Source organism: Sprattus sprattus (genome assembly GCF_963457725.1).
Source record: "Sprattus sprattus genome assembly, chromosome: 16".
NCBI classification, from domain to species: Eukaryota; Metazoa; Chordata; class Actinopteri; order Clupeiformes; family Clupeidae; genus Sprattus; species Sprattus sprattus.
The window spans coordinates 2,527,545-2,545,044 of record NC_137914.1 but is presented as its reverse complement, the minus strand read 5'-3'; the positions used below and the strand labels follow the sequence as shown (position 1 = coordinate 2,545,044).

The window sequence follows — 17,500 nt, the reverse complement described above, 5'->3', positions numbered from 1 at the left end:
ACACACACACAAATGCACGCGCACACAAATGTATGCGCGCACACACACACACACACACACACACACACACACACGCAGAAATACACACGCAGAAATACACACACACACACACACACACACACACACACACACACACACACACACACACACACACACACTGTGCTCTTTGTTTCCTCTCCCTGTTCTGCTGTCCCTGTTTGGCTGTTAGTGTTCTAACATGTGACAGATTGTCTTGCGTGAGTCATATTTAGAGGTGGCATCCTCAGGTTAAATACAACACATAATAAACACAGACCATCTCTCTGCCTCCTCCTGACAGCTTACTGACGTGTGTGTGTGTGTGTGTGTGTGTGTGTGTGTGTGTGTGTGTGTGTGTGTGTGTGTGAGAGTGTGTGAGAGACCATAATAAACACAGACCTTCCTTCTGCCCAGATCTGACAGCTATGCCTGTAGACTGCAGGATTTGAGATGACTATAGTGTGTGTTTGTGACTGTGAATATGAAAGCCGATTTACTGTACCTACCAGAGGTTTTCTTTCTTTTTCTAAGTCTTGGCGAACCATACTTCAAAGAGTGTGAGTGTTACACTTTGTAAACAAACTGTCTCAAAACACTGCTGTGTGTGTCTACGTGTGTGTGTGTGTGTGTGTGTGTGTGTGTGTGTGTGTGTGTGTGTGTGTGTGTGTGTGTATATGATGGATTCATTAGCTGCCTTCTACATAAATGGAAAACCACAACACTCTTAGTCGTAGCAGCTGGTGAAGACGCTCTGAGCTCCAACCCTCCAAAAGCTCGTCTCTTGGCACAGTCTCTCCTCCTCACTCCTCACAGTCTCACAGTCTCTCCTCCTCACTCCTCACAGTCTCACAGTCTCTCCTCCTCTTAGTCGCCATCTCCATCCGTCTCTCCATGCCGGATAGATGGAGTGAAATGTACCCCCTTGTTAAAATAAGCCTCTCTCTCTCTCTCTCTCTCTCTCTCTCTCTCTCTCTCTCTCTCTCTCTATGTCTCTCTGTCTCTATGTCTCTCTCTCTCATTCTGTCTCTCCCTCTCTCTCTATCCCTCCCTCCATGTGCAGAAGAGCGGAGCAAAATGAAAACCAAGAGCAGGAGGGCAAGCTCAGAGATCTCCGGTGTGTCTCAGCTCAGAGACTTCTTTCACTGGCGCTGCAGAACACACGAATACACACGTAGACACACACACACGCACACACACACGGACGGACCCACACACACACACACACGCGCATGCACAAATGCACAGACACGCACACGCACACACGGACGGACCCACACACACACACACACACGTAGACACACACGTACGCACACACGGACGGACCCACACACACACACACGGAGACACACAGAAATGAAAAGCCTGCTGATTAGGGGCCTGTGGAGAATGTTCCAGAAGCAGGGGGTCCTGTCTCTCACTATGGGACTCCCTGTCCTGCGGGGCGGAGGAGCTGATGGGGGGGGGGGGGGGTTCTGAGGGCAGCCAATAGAAATAGGCCAGATGATGATGGGCACATCCACACACACACCCCCCAGGGCAGCCTGAGTGGCTCAAAGCACCTCAGTATACATAGAGGGGCATGGCTTTTTTCTCTCTCCAACCCTGCCCCCCCCCTCTCTCTCTTTCTCTGTCTCTCTATCGCTCTGTCTCTCTGTCTCTCTCTCGCTCTCTCAGTGAGATGAGAAGGAGAGAAAGTTATCTGCAACTTGTCATTTTTAATTACGCGTCCTCTCTTCATTTGTGACCCATTAGCACAAACTGAGCTGCAAGGATCAATGTGTGTTCCTCTACTCCCAAGCTTCAATGTGTGTTCCTCTACTCCCAAGCTTCAATGTGTGTTCCTCTACTCCCAAGCTTCAATGTGTGTTCCTCTACTCCCAAGCTTCAATGTGTGTTCCTCTACTCCCAAGCTTCAATGTGTGTTCCTCTACTCCCAAGCTTCAATGTGTGTTCCTCTACTCCCAAGCTTCAATGTGTGTTCCTCTACTCCCAAGCTTCAATGTGTGTTCCTCTACTCCCAAGCTTCAATGTGTGTTCCTCTACTCCCAAGCTTCAATGTGTGTTCCTCTACTCCCAAGCTTCAATGTGTGTTCCTCTACTCCCAAGCTTCAATGTGTGTTCCTCTACTCCCAAGCTTCAATGTGTGTTCCTCTACTCCCAAGCTTCAATGTGTGTTCCTCTACTCCCAAGCTTCAATGTGTGTTCCTCTACTCCCAAGCTTCAATGTGTGTTCCTCTACTCCCAAGCTTCAATGTGTGTTCCTCTACTCCCAAGCTTCAATGTGTGTTCCTCTACTCCCAAGCTTCAATGTGTGTTCCTCTACTCCCAAGCTTCAATGTGTGTTCCTCTACTCCCAAGCTTCAATGTGTGTTCCTCTACTCCCAAGCTTCAATGTGTGTTCCTCTACTCCCAAGCTTCAATGTGTGTTCCTCTACTCCCAAGCTTCAATGTGTGTTCCTCTACTCCCAAGCTTCAATGTGTGTTCCTCTACTCCCAAGCTTCAATGTGTGTTCCTCTACTCCCAAGCTTCAATGTGTGTTCCTCTACTCCCAAGCTTCAATGTGTGTTCCTCTACTCCCAAGCTTCAATGTGTGTTCCTCTACTCCCAAGCTTCAATGTGTGTTCCTCTACTCCCAAGCTTCAATGTGTGTTCCTCTACTCCCAAGCTTCAATGTGTGTTCCTCTACTCCCAAGCTTCAATGTGTGTTCCTCTACTCCCAAGCTTCAATGTGTGTTCCTCTACTCCCAAGCTTCAATGTGTGTTCCTCTACTCCCAAGCTTCAATGTGTGTTCCTCTACTCCCAAGCTACAATGTGTGTTCCTCTACTCCCAAGCTTCAATGTGTGTTCCTCTACTCCCAAGCTTCAATGTGTGTTCCTCTACTCCCAAGCTTCAATGTGTGTTCCTCTACTCCCAAGCTTCAATGTGTGTTCCTCTACTCCCAAGCTTCAATGTGTGTTCCTCTACTCCCAAGCTTCAATGTGTGTTCCTCTACTCCCAAGCTACAATGTGTGTTCCTCTACTCCCAAGCTTCAATGTGTGTTCCTCTACTCCCAAGCTTCAATGTGTGTTCCTCTACTCCCAAGCTTCAATGTGTGTTCCTCTACTCCCAAGCGGATTATCTTTCTCGTTCTCTTTCTTTCTTTCTTTCTTTCTCTGTTTCTCCCAACCAGTTCAATCCAATACACTTTACTTTCTTTACTTTCAATATACTTTTTCTTTCTTTCTTTTACCTGTGCCACTATCTTTCATTCTCTTCTTCTTTCTGTTTGTCTCTTTCTCTCTCCCACATTCTGTTGTTCCTCTCACTGTCTCTCAAACACACACACACACACACACACACACACACACACACACACACACACACACACACACACAGGCACACAGGGCTAAATCCCTTTCTCCCTCTCACAGGTACGACACCATCACTAACCAGTGGGAGACGGTGTGTCCGCTTCCCAAACCGGTCCATTCAGCGGCAGCCACGGTGTGCGGTGGGAAGGTGTATGTGTTCGGTGGGGTCAACGAGGCCGGACGCTCAGCCGGAGTCCTGCAGTCTTATGTGCCTCAGACTAACACCTGGAGCTTCATCGAGTCGCCCATGATCGGTAAGTGGTGCCAAAACACAAAAACACCAATCAACACTAAACAGTAGTCACCCACGACAAACCCTCCAACTAAACACACAAACACACATAATACAAGCACACCGAACAGTAGTCACCCACGCCAAACACACCAACCAAACCCAAACACACCAAACACAGCCATCTCAAAAACGTCAACCTGATGCGACCACGCCATACACAAACACACCAAACATAACCATCTTAAACACACCAAACAATCGAGTCACCCATGGTCGCCAATCACCAATCAAGGATGTTGGCCTTTGAACAAGCAATTAAGTCTCTTTTGGTGAGGGTAGTAAAAGAACAGATTCCTGCTAAGAGAGCTAATGGAGGAGAAAGGGAAGGTAGCCCTAGTGAAGGGAGCCCTAGTGAAGGCCAGGTCTCTCTCTCTCTCTCTCTCTCTCTCTCTCTCTCTCTCTCTCTCTCTCCTCTCCCCACCCCCAAGAGAGTTTATGGAGGGGAAAGGGAAGGGAGCCCTAGTGAAGGCCAGGTCTTCCCAGTTCAATGACATGGATTCTCCAGCATTCTTTCTTTTTGCACTAGAGAAAAAGTCACAGGAGAAAAAAATACTTTTTCATCTTCAACTGCCAGATGGCAGGGAGACACCTGATCGCAGAGAGATTATTCCAAACGCGATCTGTTTTTATGAGAAACTATACCGGGTGTAGCCTTGTGATGGGAAGGCAGTAGAGGAGCTGCTCTGTGGACTGCAAAACATTTCTGAGAAGAATACGCTGGGACTCGATTACTCTCTGACCTATCCGGAGGCTGACCTCTGGGAAGTCACCTGGGCTGGACGGTCTGCCAGCTGACTTTTACCACAGTAATAGGTCCGGATTTGTTTTTTGTCTTTTAGGAAAGTATAAAACCAGGGACTCTTCCATGAGTCCGTTTTATTGAGGAAATGTTTGTCTGGCGTTCACTGTTCCTGGATTCCCAGAGGTGTCCCCTGTAAAACTGACGGCTAATGCTGATGATGTCACAGTGTTTCTGAGAAACAGCGGAGACATTGTTTATTTATTGCCTTGCTTAAGCAGATTTCAGAAGGCAACTTCAGCACGGAATTAACTGGGACAAATTACCTTCCTTGCTGTCGGGGGATTGGAGTTCCACAGGCCCACCTCAGCTTTCTGATGGGTGGGCAAGTGAGGAGTTGGGTCTAAACATTAGTCAAGTCAAGTCAAGTGTACTTTATTGTCAAAAATCAATGTAACAGGGTTAGCACAGAATGAGCACAGAATTACATGCAGAGGACCTGGGAGAGGCTGGCTGGGAAGAAAGTAGACGACTTCAGAGGTGGAAGTGGATTCTCCCACAGCTCTTGTACAGAGGGAGATATATAGTGGGTAAGAACTGAGCACAAACAAACAAACACACACACACACACACACACACACACACACTCACACACACACACACAGGATTACAGTTTTGACCCTGCAAAGGATCTCATTGGTCAGGTCCAAAAGACTTTTGTGAACTTTTTTTGGAATGGTCATCACTGGCTTTCTCCAGGAGTTTTGTGTAAGCCACTGATTGAGGGCGGTCAAGGTTTAATTGGCGTGGATTCAAAGGTCACGGTTGTGAGTAAGCCATGGATTTATTTTGCTCTTTCAATTCTAAGGACAGTTGGGGGAGGAGGGCTTGATAAGCATTTGTTCTTAATGGAAAGGGCTCTTGTACAGAGCAGGGGGCCTCCCTTTTTTGACTTTTATACATCTGTTTTAAAAGAATGAGGATTGTTTCAAGGGTGGGCAATGAGCACTTTGGTGTCGATGAACATGTTTGTTGTAATACACTCTAAGATCTCTAATACGCTTTACTTGTACGAAGGTAATCACATTACTCGCAGCTGAGGGGATGGCCTGTCACAAAGTACCTGGTGGATTGTTTCCTTCATGGAGGCTGTTGTGTAAGTCTCCATTGCCCAAAAGGTCAGGTGAGCTTCAGTGGAGGTTGCTACATATAAGCTGGTTTTCTCGATTTAATGAGGGGAGTGTATCACCCATTTGCCCTTATTGTAGCATTACTGATACTGTGTTCCATCTTTTCTGTGAATGTGCAAGGCTATCACTTGTATTGGCTGTACTAGAGAAGGTTTTGATGAAACTGGGGTTTATTTTTTTTAAAAACAGTGTTTGTGTGTTGTTGTGGGTACAGGCAGGATAGGCGTGAGTGAGGTATAATGGCCAGTTTCTTGGTAGGGCAGGCCAAGCTGGCCATCCTTAAGTCCCATAAAGTAATACAAAATGAAGGGCAGGATGCAGACATGAAATCCATGTTTAAATCCCTAGTGGACACAAGAATAGTGGTGCTGTACCTGTTCTCCCAGCCAAAGGAGATTCAGGTCAGGGAGAAGTGGTGTTGAAGGGACTGGATAATTAATGAGCTTGAGGGGCTTGTTTATATAGATAATAAATAGACTGATTTGATTGATTGTTTTCTTTGTTTCAGTGTTTCGTTTCAATGGCGCTTGCCGCACTCGCACTCGCTCTCCCCCACACTCTCTCAGTCACTCGCTTGCTCTCTCTCTCACTCTTTTCCACTCTGCCTTACGTTCTCTCTCTCTTGCCCTCTTGTTCCATCTCTCTCTCTCTCTCTCTCTCTCTCTCTCTCTCCCTCTTGTTCCATCTCTCTCTCTCTCTCTCGCCCTCTCTCTCTCTCTCTCTCACCCTCTCCCTCTGGCTCTCTCTCACCGTCTGGCTCTCTCTCTGTCTTTCTCTGTCTCTCTGTCTCCATCTCTCTCTCTCTCTCTTTGCTCTCTCTCACCCTCTCCCTCTGGCTCTCTCTCACCGTCTGGCTCTCTCTCTGTCTCTCTGTCTCCATCTCTCTCTCTCTCTCTCTCTCTCTCTCTCTCTCTCTCTCTCTCTCTCTCTCTCTCTCTCTCTCTCTCTCTCTCTCTCCTCTCTCTCTCTCTCTCTCTCTCTCTCTCTCTCTCACCGTCTGGCTCTCTCTCTGTCTTTCTCTGTCTCTCTGTCTCCATCTCTCTCTCTCTCTCTCTTTGCTCTCTCTCACCCTCTCCCTCTGGCTCTCTCTCTCCCTCTGGCTCTCTCTCTGTCTCTCTGTCTCTCTGTCTCCATCTCTCTCTCTCTCTCTTTGCTCTCTCTCACCCTCTCCCTCTGGCTCTCTCTCCCTCTGGCTCTCTCTCTCTCGCACATCACAGCTCTAAATGTGGGTTCCCTGTGTGTGCATTTGCAGGCGAGAGAGTGTGTCCCTAGTGTGTGTGTGTGTCAGTGTGAGCTCACAGTGTGTGAACTCTTGAGTGTGAATGTGCGGAATAATGAAGGCTTTTAGGTTTCGTCTGCATTAGGGGACCTGCAGAGTTTTTGTCCAGAAAGGGAGGCTCTATCCCTCTCTCCCCCATCACTCTGTTCAGCCCTCCGAATCACTCTCCTCTTCTCCTCTCCCCTCTCTTCATCACTCTATCCCTGTCTTTCCCAAGCTTAAAAGGTGCAACCCAAAATGGGTTGCCGACCCGTTTTTATTGGGTCGCTAATTGGCAGAGTAAAATGCATGCTGTGAGATGTGAATTAATTTTCCTAATTAGAAATAAAGGAGCACTCTGTTTTGGCTACGCAGGTTTATCTGACTTAGATGCTGTATGCAGGGCTCTCATTCTCTTCTGACCAACCTGCGCTCGGCTTGAGTGTGTGTGAGAGAGAGAGTGTGTGTGTGTGTGTGTGTGTGTGTATGCAGGGCTCTCATTCTCTTCTGACCAACCTGCGCTCGGCTCGAGTGTGTGTGAGAGTGTGTGTGTGTGTGTGTGTGTGTGTGTGTGTGTGTGTGTGTGTGTGTGTGTGTGTGTGTGTCTGCAGGGCTCTCGTTCTCTTCTGACCAGCCTGCGCTCGGCTTCTGGCTAAAGTCATGTTTACTGTGTGGCCCTCCATAGGCATAGCAAGACCCTCACTGTCTACCAGGTGCACGATGTTGAAGTGAAAATACAAGGAAGGTTTTTCCCTAACCAGCCACTTACCTCTCATCAAATGCTTCAAATGTCAAGACATACAAAGTATTCGAAAAGACGTTTCCCACTCTCCTACGGTGAAACATATCAAGTGCACAGGCACAACAGAGAGGACATACAAACATACAGACAAGACATTACATAATACAAGTAGAACATACAGATAAACATATAGCAGCATAAGTTACATAAAGTGAGGTTATGTAGTGCAAAAAAATAAATCGAATTTCATTCTGCACGGAATAGCATAGCCTACCCCTACCAGCATACCAGAACAGCACCATTTTAAAACAAGGCAGTAAAAGTTAATCAGAGTGTTGCTCAATGGTGGGGTCTTTAGGCTGAAGGGTGGAGAAAGGGAGTGAGGCATTGAGAGTTGAGGAAGAGGTGAGAGTTACTAAATGAGTGCAGAACATTTTTGTTCATTTTAAAAGACAAAATTGCATGTACATATTTTATGAGGTGGTGAGGAGCGTAACATTACACTCAGTAAATGATTATCGTTGACTGCACTCCCCCCCCCCACTCCAGCTGACAGAGTGAGTGTATTGCCTTACTGCCTCGGAGTCCTCATAAGTGCAAGTTCAAAGTTCAAAGTTCACTCGAAGGTGGTGAGAAACTTAACATGACACTCAGCAGATTTGGTTACTGCTAATTGATAATGACAGAAATACATGTTATGTACATTTCAAATTCATGGTTTGTTGTGTTCTTTATCAGTAGATTATAAATGCAGATGCTATGGCCATTTTTGATCTATTTCTGTATGTTTTGGATCCAGGGGAGAACCCATGCCCTTTCAAATCACTCTTCTCTTCTCTTCTCTTCTCTTCTCTTCTCTTCTCTTCTCTTCTCCTCGTTCTCCTTTCTCCATCTCTCTGCTCCTGTCCCTTTATCAGTAACCCTCTACGTGCTCTTTCTCTGGCTCTCTTTATCCCCATTCCTCTTCCAGATCTTTCTGTGACTCTCTCTCTCTGTCCCCATTTCTCTATGTAAAGCCTCTTCCAATTATTCCCATCAGGTTCTTTCTCTCACTCTCACTGTGCCAGTCTTTCCATCCTTATCTCTCTCCTCTCACTCCATCTCTGTCCTCAGACCCTTATTCTATCCCTTATTCTATCTCTTATTCTATCTCTTATTCTATCTCTTATTCTATCCCTTATTCTATCTCTCCATCTCTGCCCTCAGACCCTTATTCTATCTCTTATTCTATCTCTTATTCTATCTCTCCATCCCTGTCTGAGGGTACTTCCAGATCTTTCCCTGACTCTCTCTATCCCCCTTTCTCTATATATAGCCTCTTCCAGATCTTTCTCTGACTCTCTCTATCCCCCTTTCTCTATATATAGCCTCTTCCAGATCTCTCTCTGACTCTCTCTATCCCCCTTTCTCTATATATAGCCTCTTCCAGATCTCTCTCTGACTCTCTCTATCCCCCTTTCTCTATATATAGCCTCTTCCAGATCTCTCTCTGACTCTCTCTATCCCCCTTTCTCTATATATAGCCTCTTCCAGATCTCTCTCTGACTCTCTCTATCTCTGCTCTATCTCTCTGTCCCTCGCTTTCTATGTGTGCTCTCTCACTCCATCTCTCTCCATGCCTACCTGTCTCTCCATACGCTCTTTCTCTCACTGTCTAACTGTATGTGTGCCCCCCTCCCTCCTTATCTCACTGTCTAACTGTATGTGTGCCCCCCTCCCTCCTTATCTCACTGTCTAACTGTATGTGTGCCCCCCTCCCTCCTTATCTCACTGTCTAACTGTATGTGTGCCCCCCTCCCTCCTTATCTCACTGTCTAACTGTATGTGTGCCCCCCTCCCTCCTTATCTCACTGTCTAACTGTATGTGTGCCCCCCTCCCTCCTTATCTCACTGTCTAACTGTATGTGTGCCCCCCTCCCTCTTTCTCTCACTGTCTAACTGTATGTGTGCCCCCCTCCCTCCTTATCTCACTGTCTAACTGTATGTGTGCCCCCCTCCCTCCTTATCTCACTGTCTAACTGTATGTGTGCCCCCCTCCCTCCTTATCTCACTGTCTAACTGTATGTGTGCCCCCCTCCCTCTTTCTCTCACTGTCTAACTGTATGTGTGCCCCCCTCCCTCCTTATCTCACTGTCTAACTGTATGTGTGCCCCCCTCCCTCCTTATCTCACTGTCTAACTGTATGTGTGCCCCCCTCCCTCTTTCTCTCACTGTCTAACTGTATGTGTGCCCCCCTCCCTCCTTATCTAACTGTCTAACTGTATGTGTGCCCCCCTCCCTCCTTATCTCACTGTCTAACTGTATGTGTGCCCCCCTCCCTCCTTATCTCACTGTCTAACTGTATGTGTGCCCCCCTCCCTCTTTCTCTCACTGTCTAACTGTATGTGTGCCCCCCTCCCTCTTTCTCTCACTGTCTAACTGTATGTGTGCCCCCCTCCCTCACTGTCTAACTGAATTTATCTTTCTGTGCGGTATGTCTTCCACTCCATTTGTCCATCCCTCCACATATTGTTTTCACATCTTTTTCTCTCTCTCTCTCTCTCTCCACATCACTCTCTCTTCCTCTCTCTCCCTCTCTATCACTCTCTATCACTCTCTCACACTTACATGTGCTCTCCTCTACTCTTTCTGTCTTTCTCACTCTCACTTTATCTCTCTCTATCATTCTCTGTCTCTCCTCTAACTCTCTCTCTCCCTATCTATCACTCTCTGTCTCTCTGTCTCCCATCTCTCTCTCTCTCTCTCTCTCTCTCTCTCTACTCCTCCATCCACCCCCTTTCTTCTCACTTCTTATCTCCATATGCTCTCTCCCTCCATCTATATCTCTTCTTCACACCCCACTCTCTCTTTAAATACATTATTTTCATCCCTTCATCCCTCTCTCTCCTCATCACTTGTTCCTTCTCACCCCTCTGATGCCTCTGTTCTCGTTAGCAAGCGACCCGAAGAAATCTGGCTTTGAACAAGGGTCTGAGCCCCAGTGTGTGTGTGTGTGTGTGTGTGTGTGTGTGTGTGGTGTGTGTGTGTGTGTGTGTGTGTGTGTGTGTGTGTGTGTGTGTGTGTGTGTGTGTGTGTGAACAAGGGTCTGAGCCCCAGTGTGTGTCCATGCCTGGCAGGGTGTTGCCATGAGAAAAGTGTGTGTTGCTGGTCAGTGTGGTCAGGTTGTGTGTGTGTGTGTGTGTGTGTGTGTGTGTGTGTGTGTGTGTGTTTAGGCAGCATGTTGCTACGAGATGAGTTTTTAATATATCCGTCCCTCCTGCTTGAGCTGTGAATTGGATTCTCAACAGACACACACACACACACACACACACACACACACACACACACACACACACACACACACACACACACACTTGCTCGCTCGCTGTGGCTCCTCACATGCTGTGAGCAGTTTTCCTCACTCACTAATTTAGCTGCTGCACCCCCGCTGTTAGACAAGCTGTCATGGTCATTGGACTACAGAGAGCCGAGGAAGAAGCTGCCGATCCGAGTGTGTGTGTGTGTGTGTGTGTGTGTGTGTGAGAGAGAGAGGGGGAGGGAGAGAGAGAGAGAGAGAGAGTGTGTAAGTGTGTGTTTATCCCTGTGGAAATACCTGTGTGCATACAACTGTGTGTGTGTGTGTGTGTGTGTGTGTGTGTGTGTGTGTGTGTGTGTGTGTGTGTGTGTGAGAGAGAGAGACAGATTGAAAAATGAGTGGGAGGAAGAGGTGTATGAATGGGAGAGGCAGCAGGGGTCGATGAAGAGTGACATCCCTCTCCTTCTCTCTCTCTCTCATCTATCTCTTTCTCTCTCTCCACATTTATCTCTATCTTTCTTTCTCCCCCTCTATCTCTTCATCTCTCTCTCCATCCCCCTCTACCTCTTTATCTCTCTCTCCCTCCCCCTCTACCTCTTTCTCTCACACCCTGACAGTCTCTTTATCTCTCCCTCTCTCTCCCTCTATATCTGTTTCTTTTTCTCTCTCTCCCTCCTTCTCTTTCTCTCTCTCACTCTCCTTCTTCCTGTTTTTCTCTGTCAGACGCTCTTTGTATATGACCAATGGTCTCCTCTCTCTCAATGTCACCCACTGTCCATCAGTACTACAGATTTCTACAGTTATACGATCTATACGAGTTATAGTTATACAAGTTAAACGATCTATACGAGATATAGTTATACAAGTTATACGAGTCATACGAGTTATAGTTAAATGAGTCATACAGTTATACAAGTTATACAGTTATACTAGTTATATGAGTTATACAGTTATACAAGTTATATGAGTTATACAGTTGTACAAGTATTCCTAGGTTTACGGTTATATGAGTTATACAGTTATACAAGTTATATGAGTTATACAGATGTACAAGTATTCCTAGGTTTACGGTTATACAAGTCATACAGTTATACAAGTTATATGAGTTATACAGTTTAAACGAGTCATGTAGTTATACAAGGAAAAAGAAAGATACAAATGGTGCTTCACCTGTGAGTTTTGGAGTTGCTCACACCCCAGACACGCCTTCCTCTCCCCAGACACGTCTGCCTCTCCACAGACACGTCTGCCTCTCTCCCCAGACACGCCTTCCTCTCCCCAGACACGTCTGCCTCTCCACAGACACGTCTGCCTCTCCACAGACACGTCTGCCTCTCCACAGACACGTCTGCCTCTCCACAGACACGTCTGCCTCTCCCCAGACACGTCTGCCTCTCCCCAGACACGTCTGCCTCTCCCCAGACACGTCTGCCTCTCCACAGACACGTCTGCTCACACCCCAGACACGTCTGCCTCTCCACAGACACGTCTGCTCACACCCCAGACACGTCTGCCTCTCCCCAGACACGTCTGCTCACACCCCAGACACGTCTGCCTCTCCACAGACACGTCTGCCTCTCCACAGACACGTCTGCTCACACCCCAGACACGTCTGCCTCTCCACAGACACGTCTGCTCACACCCCAGACACGTCTGCCTCTCTCCACAGACACGTCTGCCTCTCCACAGACACGTCTTCCTCTCCACAGACACGTCTGCCTCTCTCCCCAGACACGTCTGCCTCTCCACAGACACGTCTGCCTCTCCACAGACACGTCTGCCTCTCCCCAGACACGTCTGCCTCTCCACAGACACGTCTGCCTCTCCACAGACACGTCTGCCTCTCCACAGACACGTCTGCCTCTCCACAGACACGTCTGCCTCTCCCCAGACACGTCTGCTCACACCCCATTTACTTGGAACACCCAGGTCTAAGGTGGTAGTTCAGTGCGAACACACACAAGCGGTTTAAAGAGGTAGTTCTCACATGCAATCAAACATGGACGCTGGACTCAGGGCCTTTTACATGAAACAATTTGGATTATTTACACAAAATTGTTGAAAAAAAAAATGTGTTTCCCTTGAATGTTCGCCTCTGTTTGCCAAATTTGAACATACCAGTGAGTGAGTGAGTGAGTGAGTGAGTGAGTGAGTGAGTGAGTGAGTGAGTGAGTGAGTGAGTGTGTGTAAGTGTGTGTTTATCTGGCTTGCTTTTGGAGGGGGGAAGGAAAAGGAGGCAAATCCTCCCTGTGCCTCAACCCAGATAGGCATCAGGATGTCTGACTCACCACGTACACACACACACCCACACCCACACCCACACCCACACACACACACACACACACACACACACACACACACACACACACACACACACACACACTCAGATAGGCATCAGGATGTCTGACTCACCGCTGAACTCACCGCGCATCCCCGACGGCTCCCGGCGAGCGCCCGTCAGTTTGATCTGCTAGTGTCTGTGTTGTGTAGGCTGCTGTTTAGTTCTGTGTGTGTGTGTGTGTGTGTGTGTGTCTGTGTTGTGTAGGCTGCTGTTTAGTTCTGTGTGGGAAGATCTCTTGTTTTGATATCTGAAGCATATCTTTCCTTTGCTTACACTACAGCTAGTGCTTTATTCAGTGTGTGTGTGTGTGTGTGTGTGTGTGTGTGTGTGTGTGTGTGTGTGTGTGTGTGTGTGTGTGTGTGTGTGTGTGTGTGTGTAGGTTTGTTTTGTTATGAAATCTGAAGCATATCTAGACCTTTCTTGTGCTCAAGTTGGTTTACTATGACTGGCATGGATCAATATCAGAACCGCGCTGGTTTCCTGATTGGCCCAGTGGGCAGTGATGAGAATAATGCTCTTGTTGTCTCTCATCCCGTCTCTGGCATGGGTGTGTGTGTGTGTGTGTGTGTGTGTGTGTGTGTGTGTGTGTGTGTGTGTGTGTGTGTGTGTGTGTGTCTCTGCCATGGGCTCAGGGTGAGACCTCTTCCTCATCTGTGGAAAGACAGATTAGACAGATGCATGGACATGTTCTTTGACCTATGCACTTGATTGAATTGTTGCTCTTTAAAAGGTGAGGTATGTTTGTTTCGCTGTCAAAATGAAAATGATTCCAAACCTACCACAATTCATATCATCATCATCAGAGAGGGAGAACAGAACCTGTGTTTCCTCTACGGTCATTGATAATGTTAATAACTGCATGACAATATCTGAACCATTCTGCAGGGCAAGTGTAAACAAATGTAAATAAATGTTATAACCCTACCCTAAAAGTATACACTACTGCTATAACCCCAACCTGGAGGTATACACTATTGTTATAACCCCACCTTAGAGGTATACACTACTGTTATAACCCCACCTTAGAGGTATACACTACTGTTATAACCCCACCTTAGAGGTATACACTACTGTTATAACCCCACCTTAGAGGTATACACTACTGTTATAACCCCAATCTGGAGGTATACACTACTGTTATTACCCCAACCTGGAGGTATACACTACTGTTATAACCCCACCTTAGAGGTATACACTACTGTTATAACCCCACCTTAGAGGTATACACTACTGTTATTACCCCCAACCTGGAGGTATACACTACTGTTATAACCCCACCTTAGAGGTATACACTACTGTTATAACCCACCTTAGAGATACACTACTGTTATAACCCCACCTTAGAGGTATACACTACTGTTATAACCCCACCTTAGAGGTATACACTACTGTTATAACCCCACCTTAGAGGTATACACTACTGTTATTACCCCACCCTAGAGGTATACACTACTGTTATAACCCCACCTTAGAGATACACTACTGTTATAACCCCACCTTAGAGATACACTACTGTTATAACCCCACCTTAGAGGTATACACTACTGTTATAACCCCACCTTAGAGGTATACACTACTGTTATAACCCCACCTTAGAGATACACTACTGTTATAACCCCACCTTAGAGGTATACACTGTATACACAGGTATTGGCCCCACATCTCTGCCATTATCTGTAGATCAGTCTTGCTGTATTGCTATATCACTCCTTTCAGAGAGAAAACTCCACTCCATGTTTATTTCCATCGGTCTTTCTCCCCCTCTCCCTCTCCCTCTTCTCACCATCTCTCTCTCACCATCTCTCTCTCTCTCTCTCTCTCAACTTCTTTTTGCCAGTCCACATCACTTTGTCTCTTCGGGTACTGCAGTAGCTTTATTGGCATAGTCACAAAGCAGTGACTTTCCACGGGTTCCGCTCTACAGTTAGAAACGGTGTGTGGTATCTTTCCAAGCCTGTGCCATTCTCAGAGCGCATTCTGAGCTCGTCTCTCCCCTCCCTCCCCTCCATCTCTCTCTCCTCTCTCTCTCTCTCTCTCTCCTCTCTCTCTCTCTCTCTCTCTCTCTCTCTCTCTCTCTCTCTCTCTCTCTCTCTCTCTCTCTCTCTCTCTCTCTCTCTCTCTCTCTCTCTCTCTCTCTCTCTCTCTCTCTCTCTCTCTCTCTCTCTCTCTCTCTGCTTGCTGCCCTGTTGAGGTCGTTAAGAGCGGCCTATCCCTCTCTGACACACAACACACACACACACACACACACACACACACACACATCCCTCTCCAGCTGACTGACAATGTTTTAATCATTGGTGTCTGACGTGTATCACCACACGCCTCACGCCCCACGCAACAAGACAAGCAAAGACAAGTCTTCCCCCTGTTGAATATTACACGGCGCCGCTGTTGAGTAGCCCTGCTTATTTATTCGAGCCATTAAATCCGACGGCTGCCGTCTATGCCTCCGCTTCGCTCCGCACACGTACGTCTCTCGCAGGAGTGTGTGTCAATCGGCCCGACATAACAAACCCAAACGTAGCGCGGCCGGCGCCGTGAATTATTCATCGACGTGATAAATTGGCTCGCCTGTAATCGTTTGGGAGACAATTTCTCCGTCAGAGGGTCTGGTGCGGACGGTGCATTCATAAGTCGGCCGTTTTGCGTTGCGCCCGACGACCTTTCGGTTTTAATATGCGTCAGCGAGTGTTTAGCTGTCAGTCATTTGCCGTTTCATGAAAGATGTGATTACTCTTCGCCTCCTCGGATGTTTCGGCGTGTAAGCGCGTGGCTAGCGTGCAATAAGCTCCCATCTGGCGCAGATCCACATGATTGGGAACATCGGGGTAGGGGAGGGGAGGGGAGGGGAGGTGAGGGGAGGGTGTGCGGCATAACGCCTCTTCAACTGGCATTTAACCTAAGCTTCTTCATATTGAGTTTGCCACACATAAAGAAAATGAAAAACAAGTAAGGATAAACAAGCCTTTTCCGTCTTCGGCAGAGAGATTCCTTACAGTGAGAAAAACAATCCTCCATATGGTGCATTTATTAGATGGTTATATTTATCGAATATATTATTGTATTATTTATTTATGGGAGCGTTCACTTCTGTCTCCGTGTGAAGGTTCACTGAAGCACAAAAATATCTCCCACACCCACGCTCTTAACGAGTCACTGCAACACAGGAGGTCTTCAAAAGTCCTCAAAGTAATTACTCATATTTCCCTTAATGTTTTCAAGCGGTCTTTAATTTGCTCACTGCCTCCCTCAATGTTCTCTGCAGCTCTCCATTAATAATGCCTACATACTGTACCTAATGCTGATCTAGAGAGGAGAGGAGAGGAGAGGAGAGGTGTGTGTCTACATACTGTACCTAATGCTGATCTAGAGAGGAGAGGAGAGGAGAGGAGAGGTGTGTGTCTACATACTGTACCTAATGCTGATCTAGAGAGGAGAGGAGAGGAGAGGAGAGGTGTGTGTCTACATACTGTACCTAATGCTGATCTAGAGAGGAGAGGAGAGGAGAGGTGTGTGTCTACATACTGTACCTAATGCTGATCTAGAGAGGAGAGGAGAGGAGAGGAGAGGTGTGTGTCAGGAGAGGAGAGGAGAGGAGAGGTGTGTGTCTACATACTGTACCTAATGCTGATCTAGAGAGGAGAGGAGAGGAGAGGTGTGTGTCTACATACTGTACCTAATGCTGATCTAGAGAGGAGAGGAGAGGAGAGGAGAGGTGTGTGTCTACATACTGTACCTAATGCTGATCTAGAGAGGAGAGGAGAGGAGAGGTGTGTGTCTACATACTGTACCTAATGCTGATCTAGAGAGGAGAGGAGAGGAGAGGAGAGGAGAGGTGTGTGTCTACATACTGTACCTAATGCTGATCTAGAGAGGAGAGGAGAGGAGAGGTGTGTGTGTCTACATACTGTACCTAATGCTGATCTAGAGAGGAGAGGAGAGGAGAGGAGAGGAGAGGTGTGTGTCTACATACTGTACCTAATGCTGATCTAGAGAGGAGAGGAGAGGAGAGGAGAGGAGAGGTGTGTGTCTACATACTGTACCTAATGCTGATCTAGAGAGGAGAGGAGAGGAGAGGAGAGGTGTGTGTCTACATACTGTACCTAATGCTGATCTAGAGAGGAGAGGAGAGGAGAGGAGAGGAGAGGTGTGTGTCTACATACTGTACCTAATGCTGATCTAGAGAGGAGAGGAGAGGAGAGGAGAGGTGTGTGTCTACATACTGTACCTAATGCTGATCTAGAGAGGAGAGGAGAGGAGAGGAGAGG

At 47.2% G+C, this 17,500-nt stretch overlaps 1 protein-coding gene across 1 annotated transcript in view; it reads left to right on the top strand.

Moving 5' to 3' along the window:
* The window catches only part of klhl29 (kelch like family member 29), a gene marked incomplete at both ends in the record, with an annotated part of 80,502 nt that overhangs the window by 56,359 nt on the left and 6,643 nt on the right, over positions 1-17,500 (top strand). The window contains one exon of the mRNA XM_080854467.1: positions 3,433-3,626. Within this exon, the coding sequence (XP_080710593.1) occupies positions 3,433-3,626 (194 nt within the window). The remainder of the gene's footprint in view (positions 1-3,432; positions 3,627-17,500) is intronic.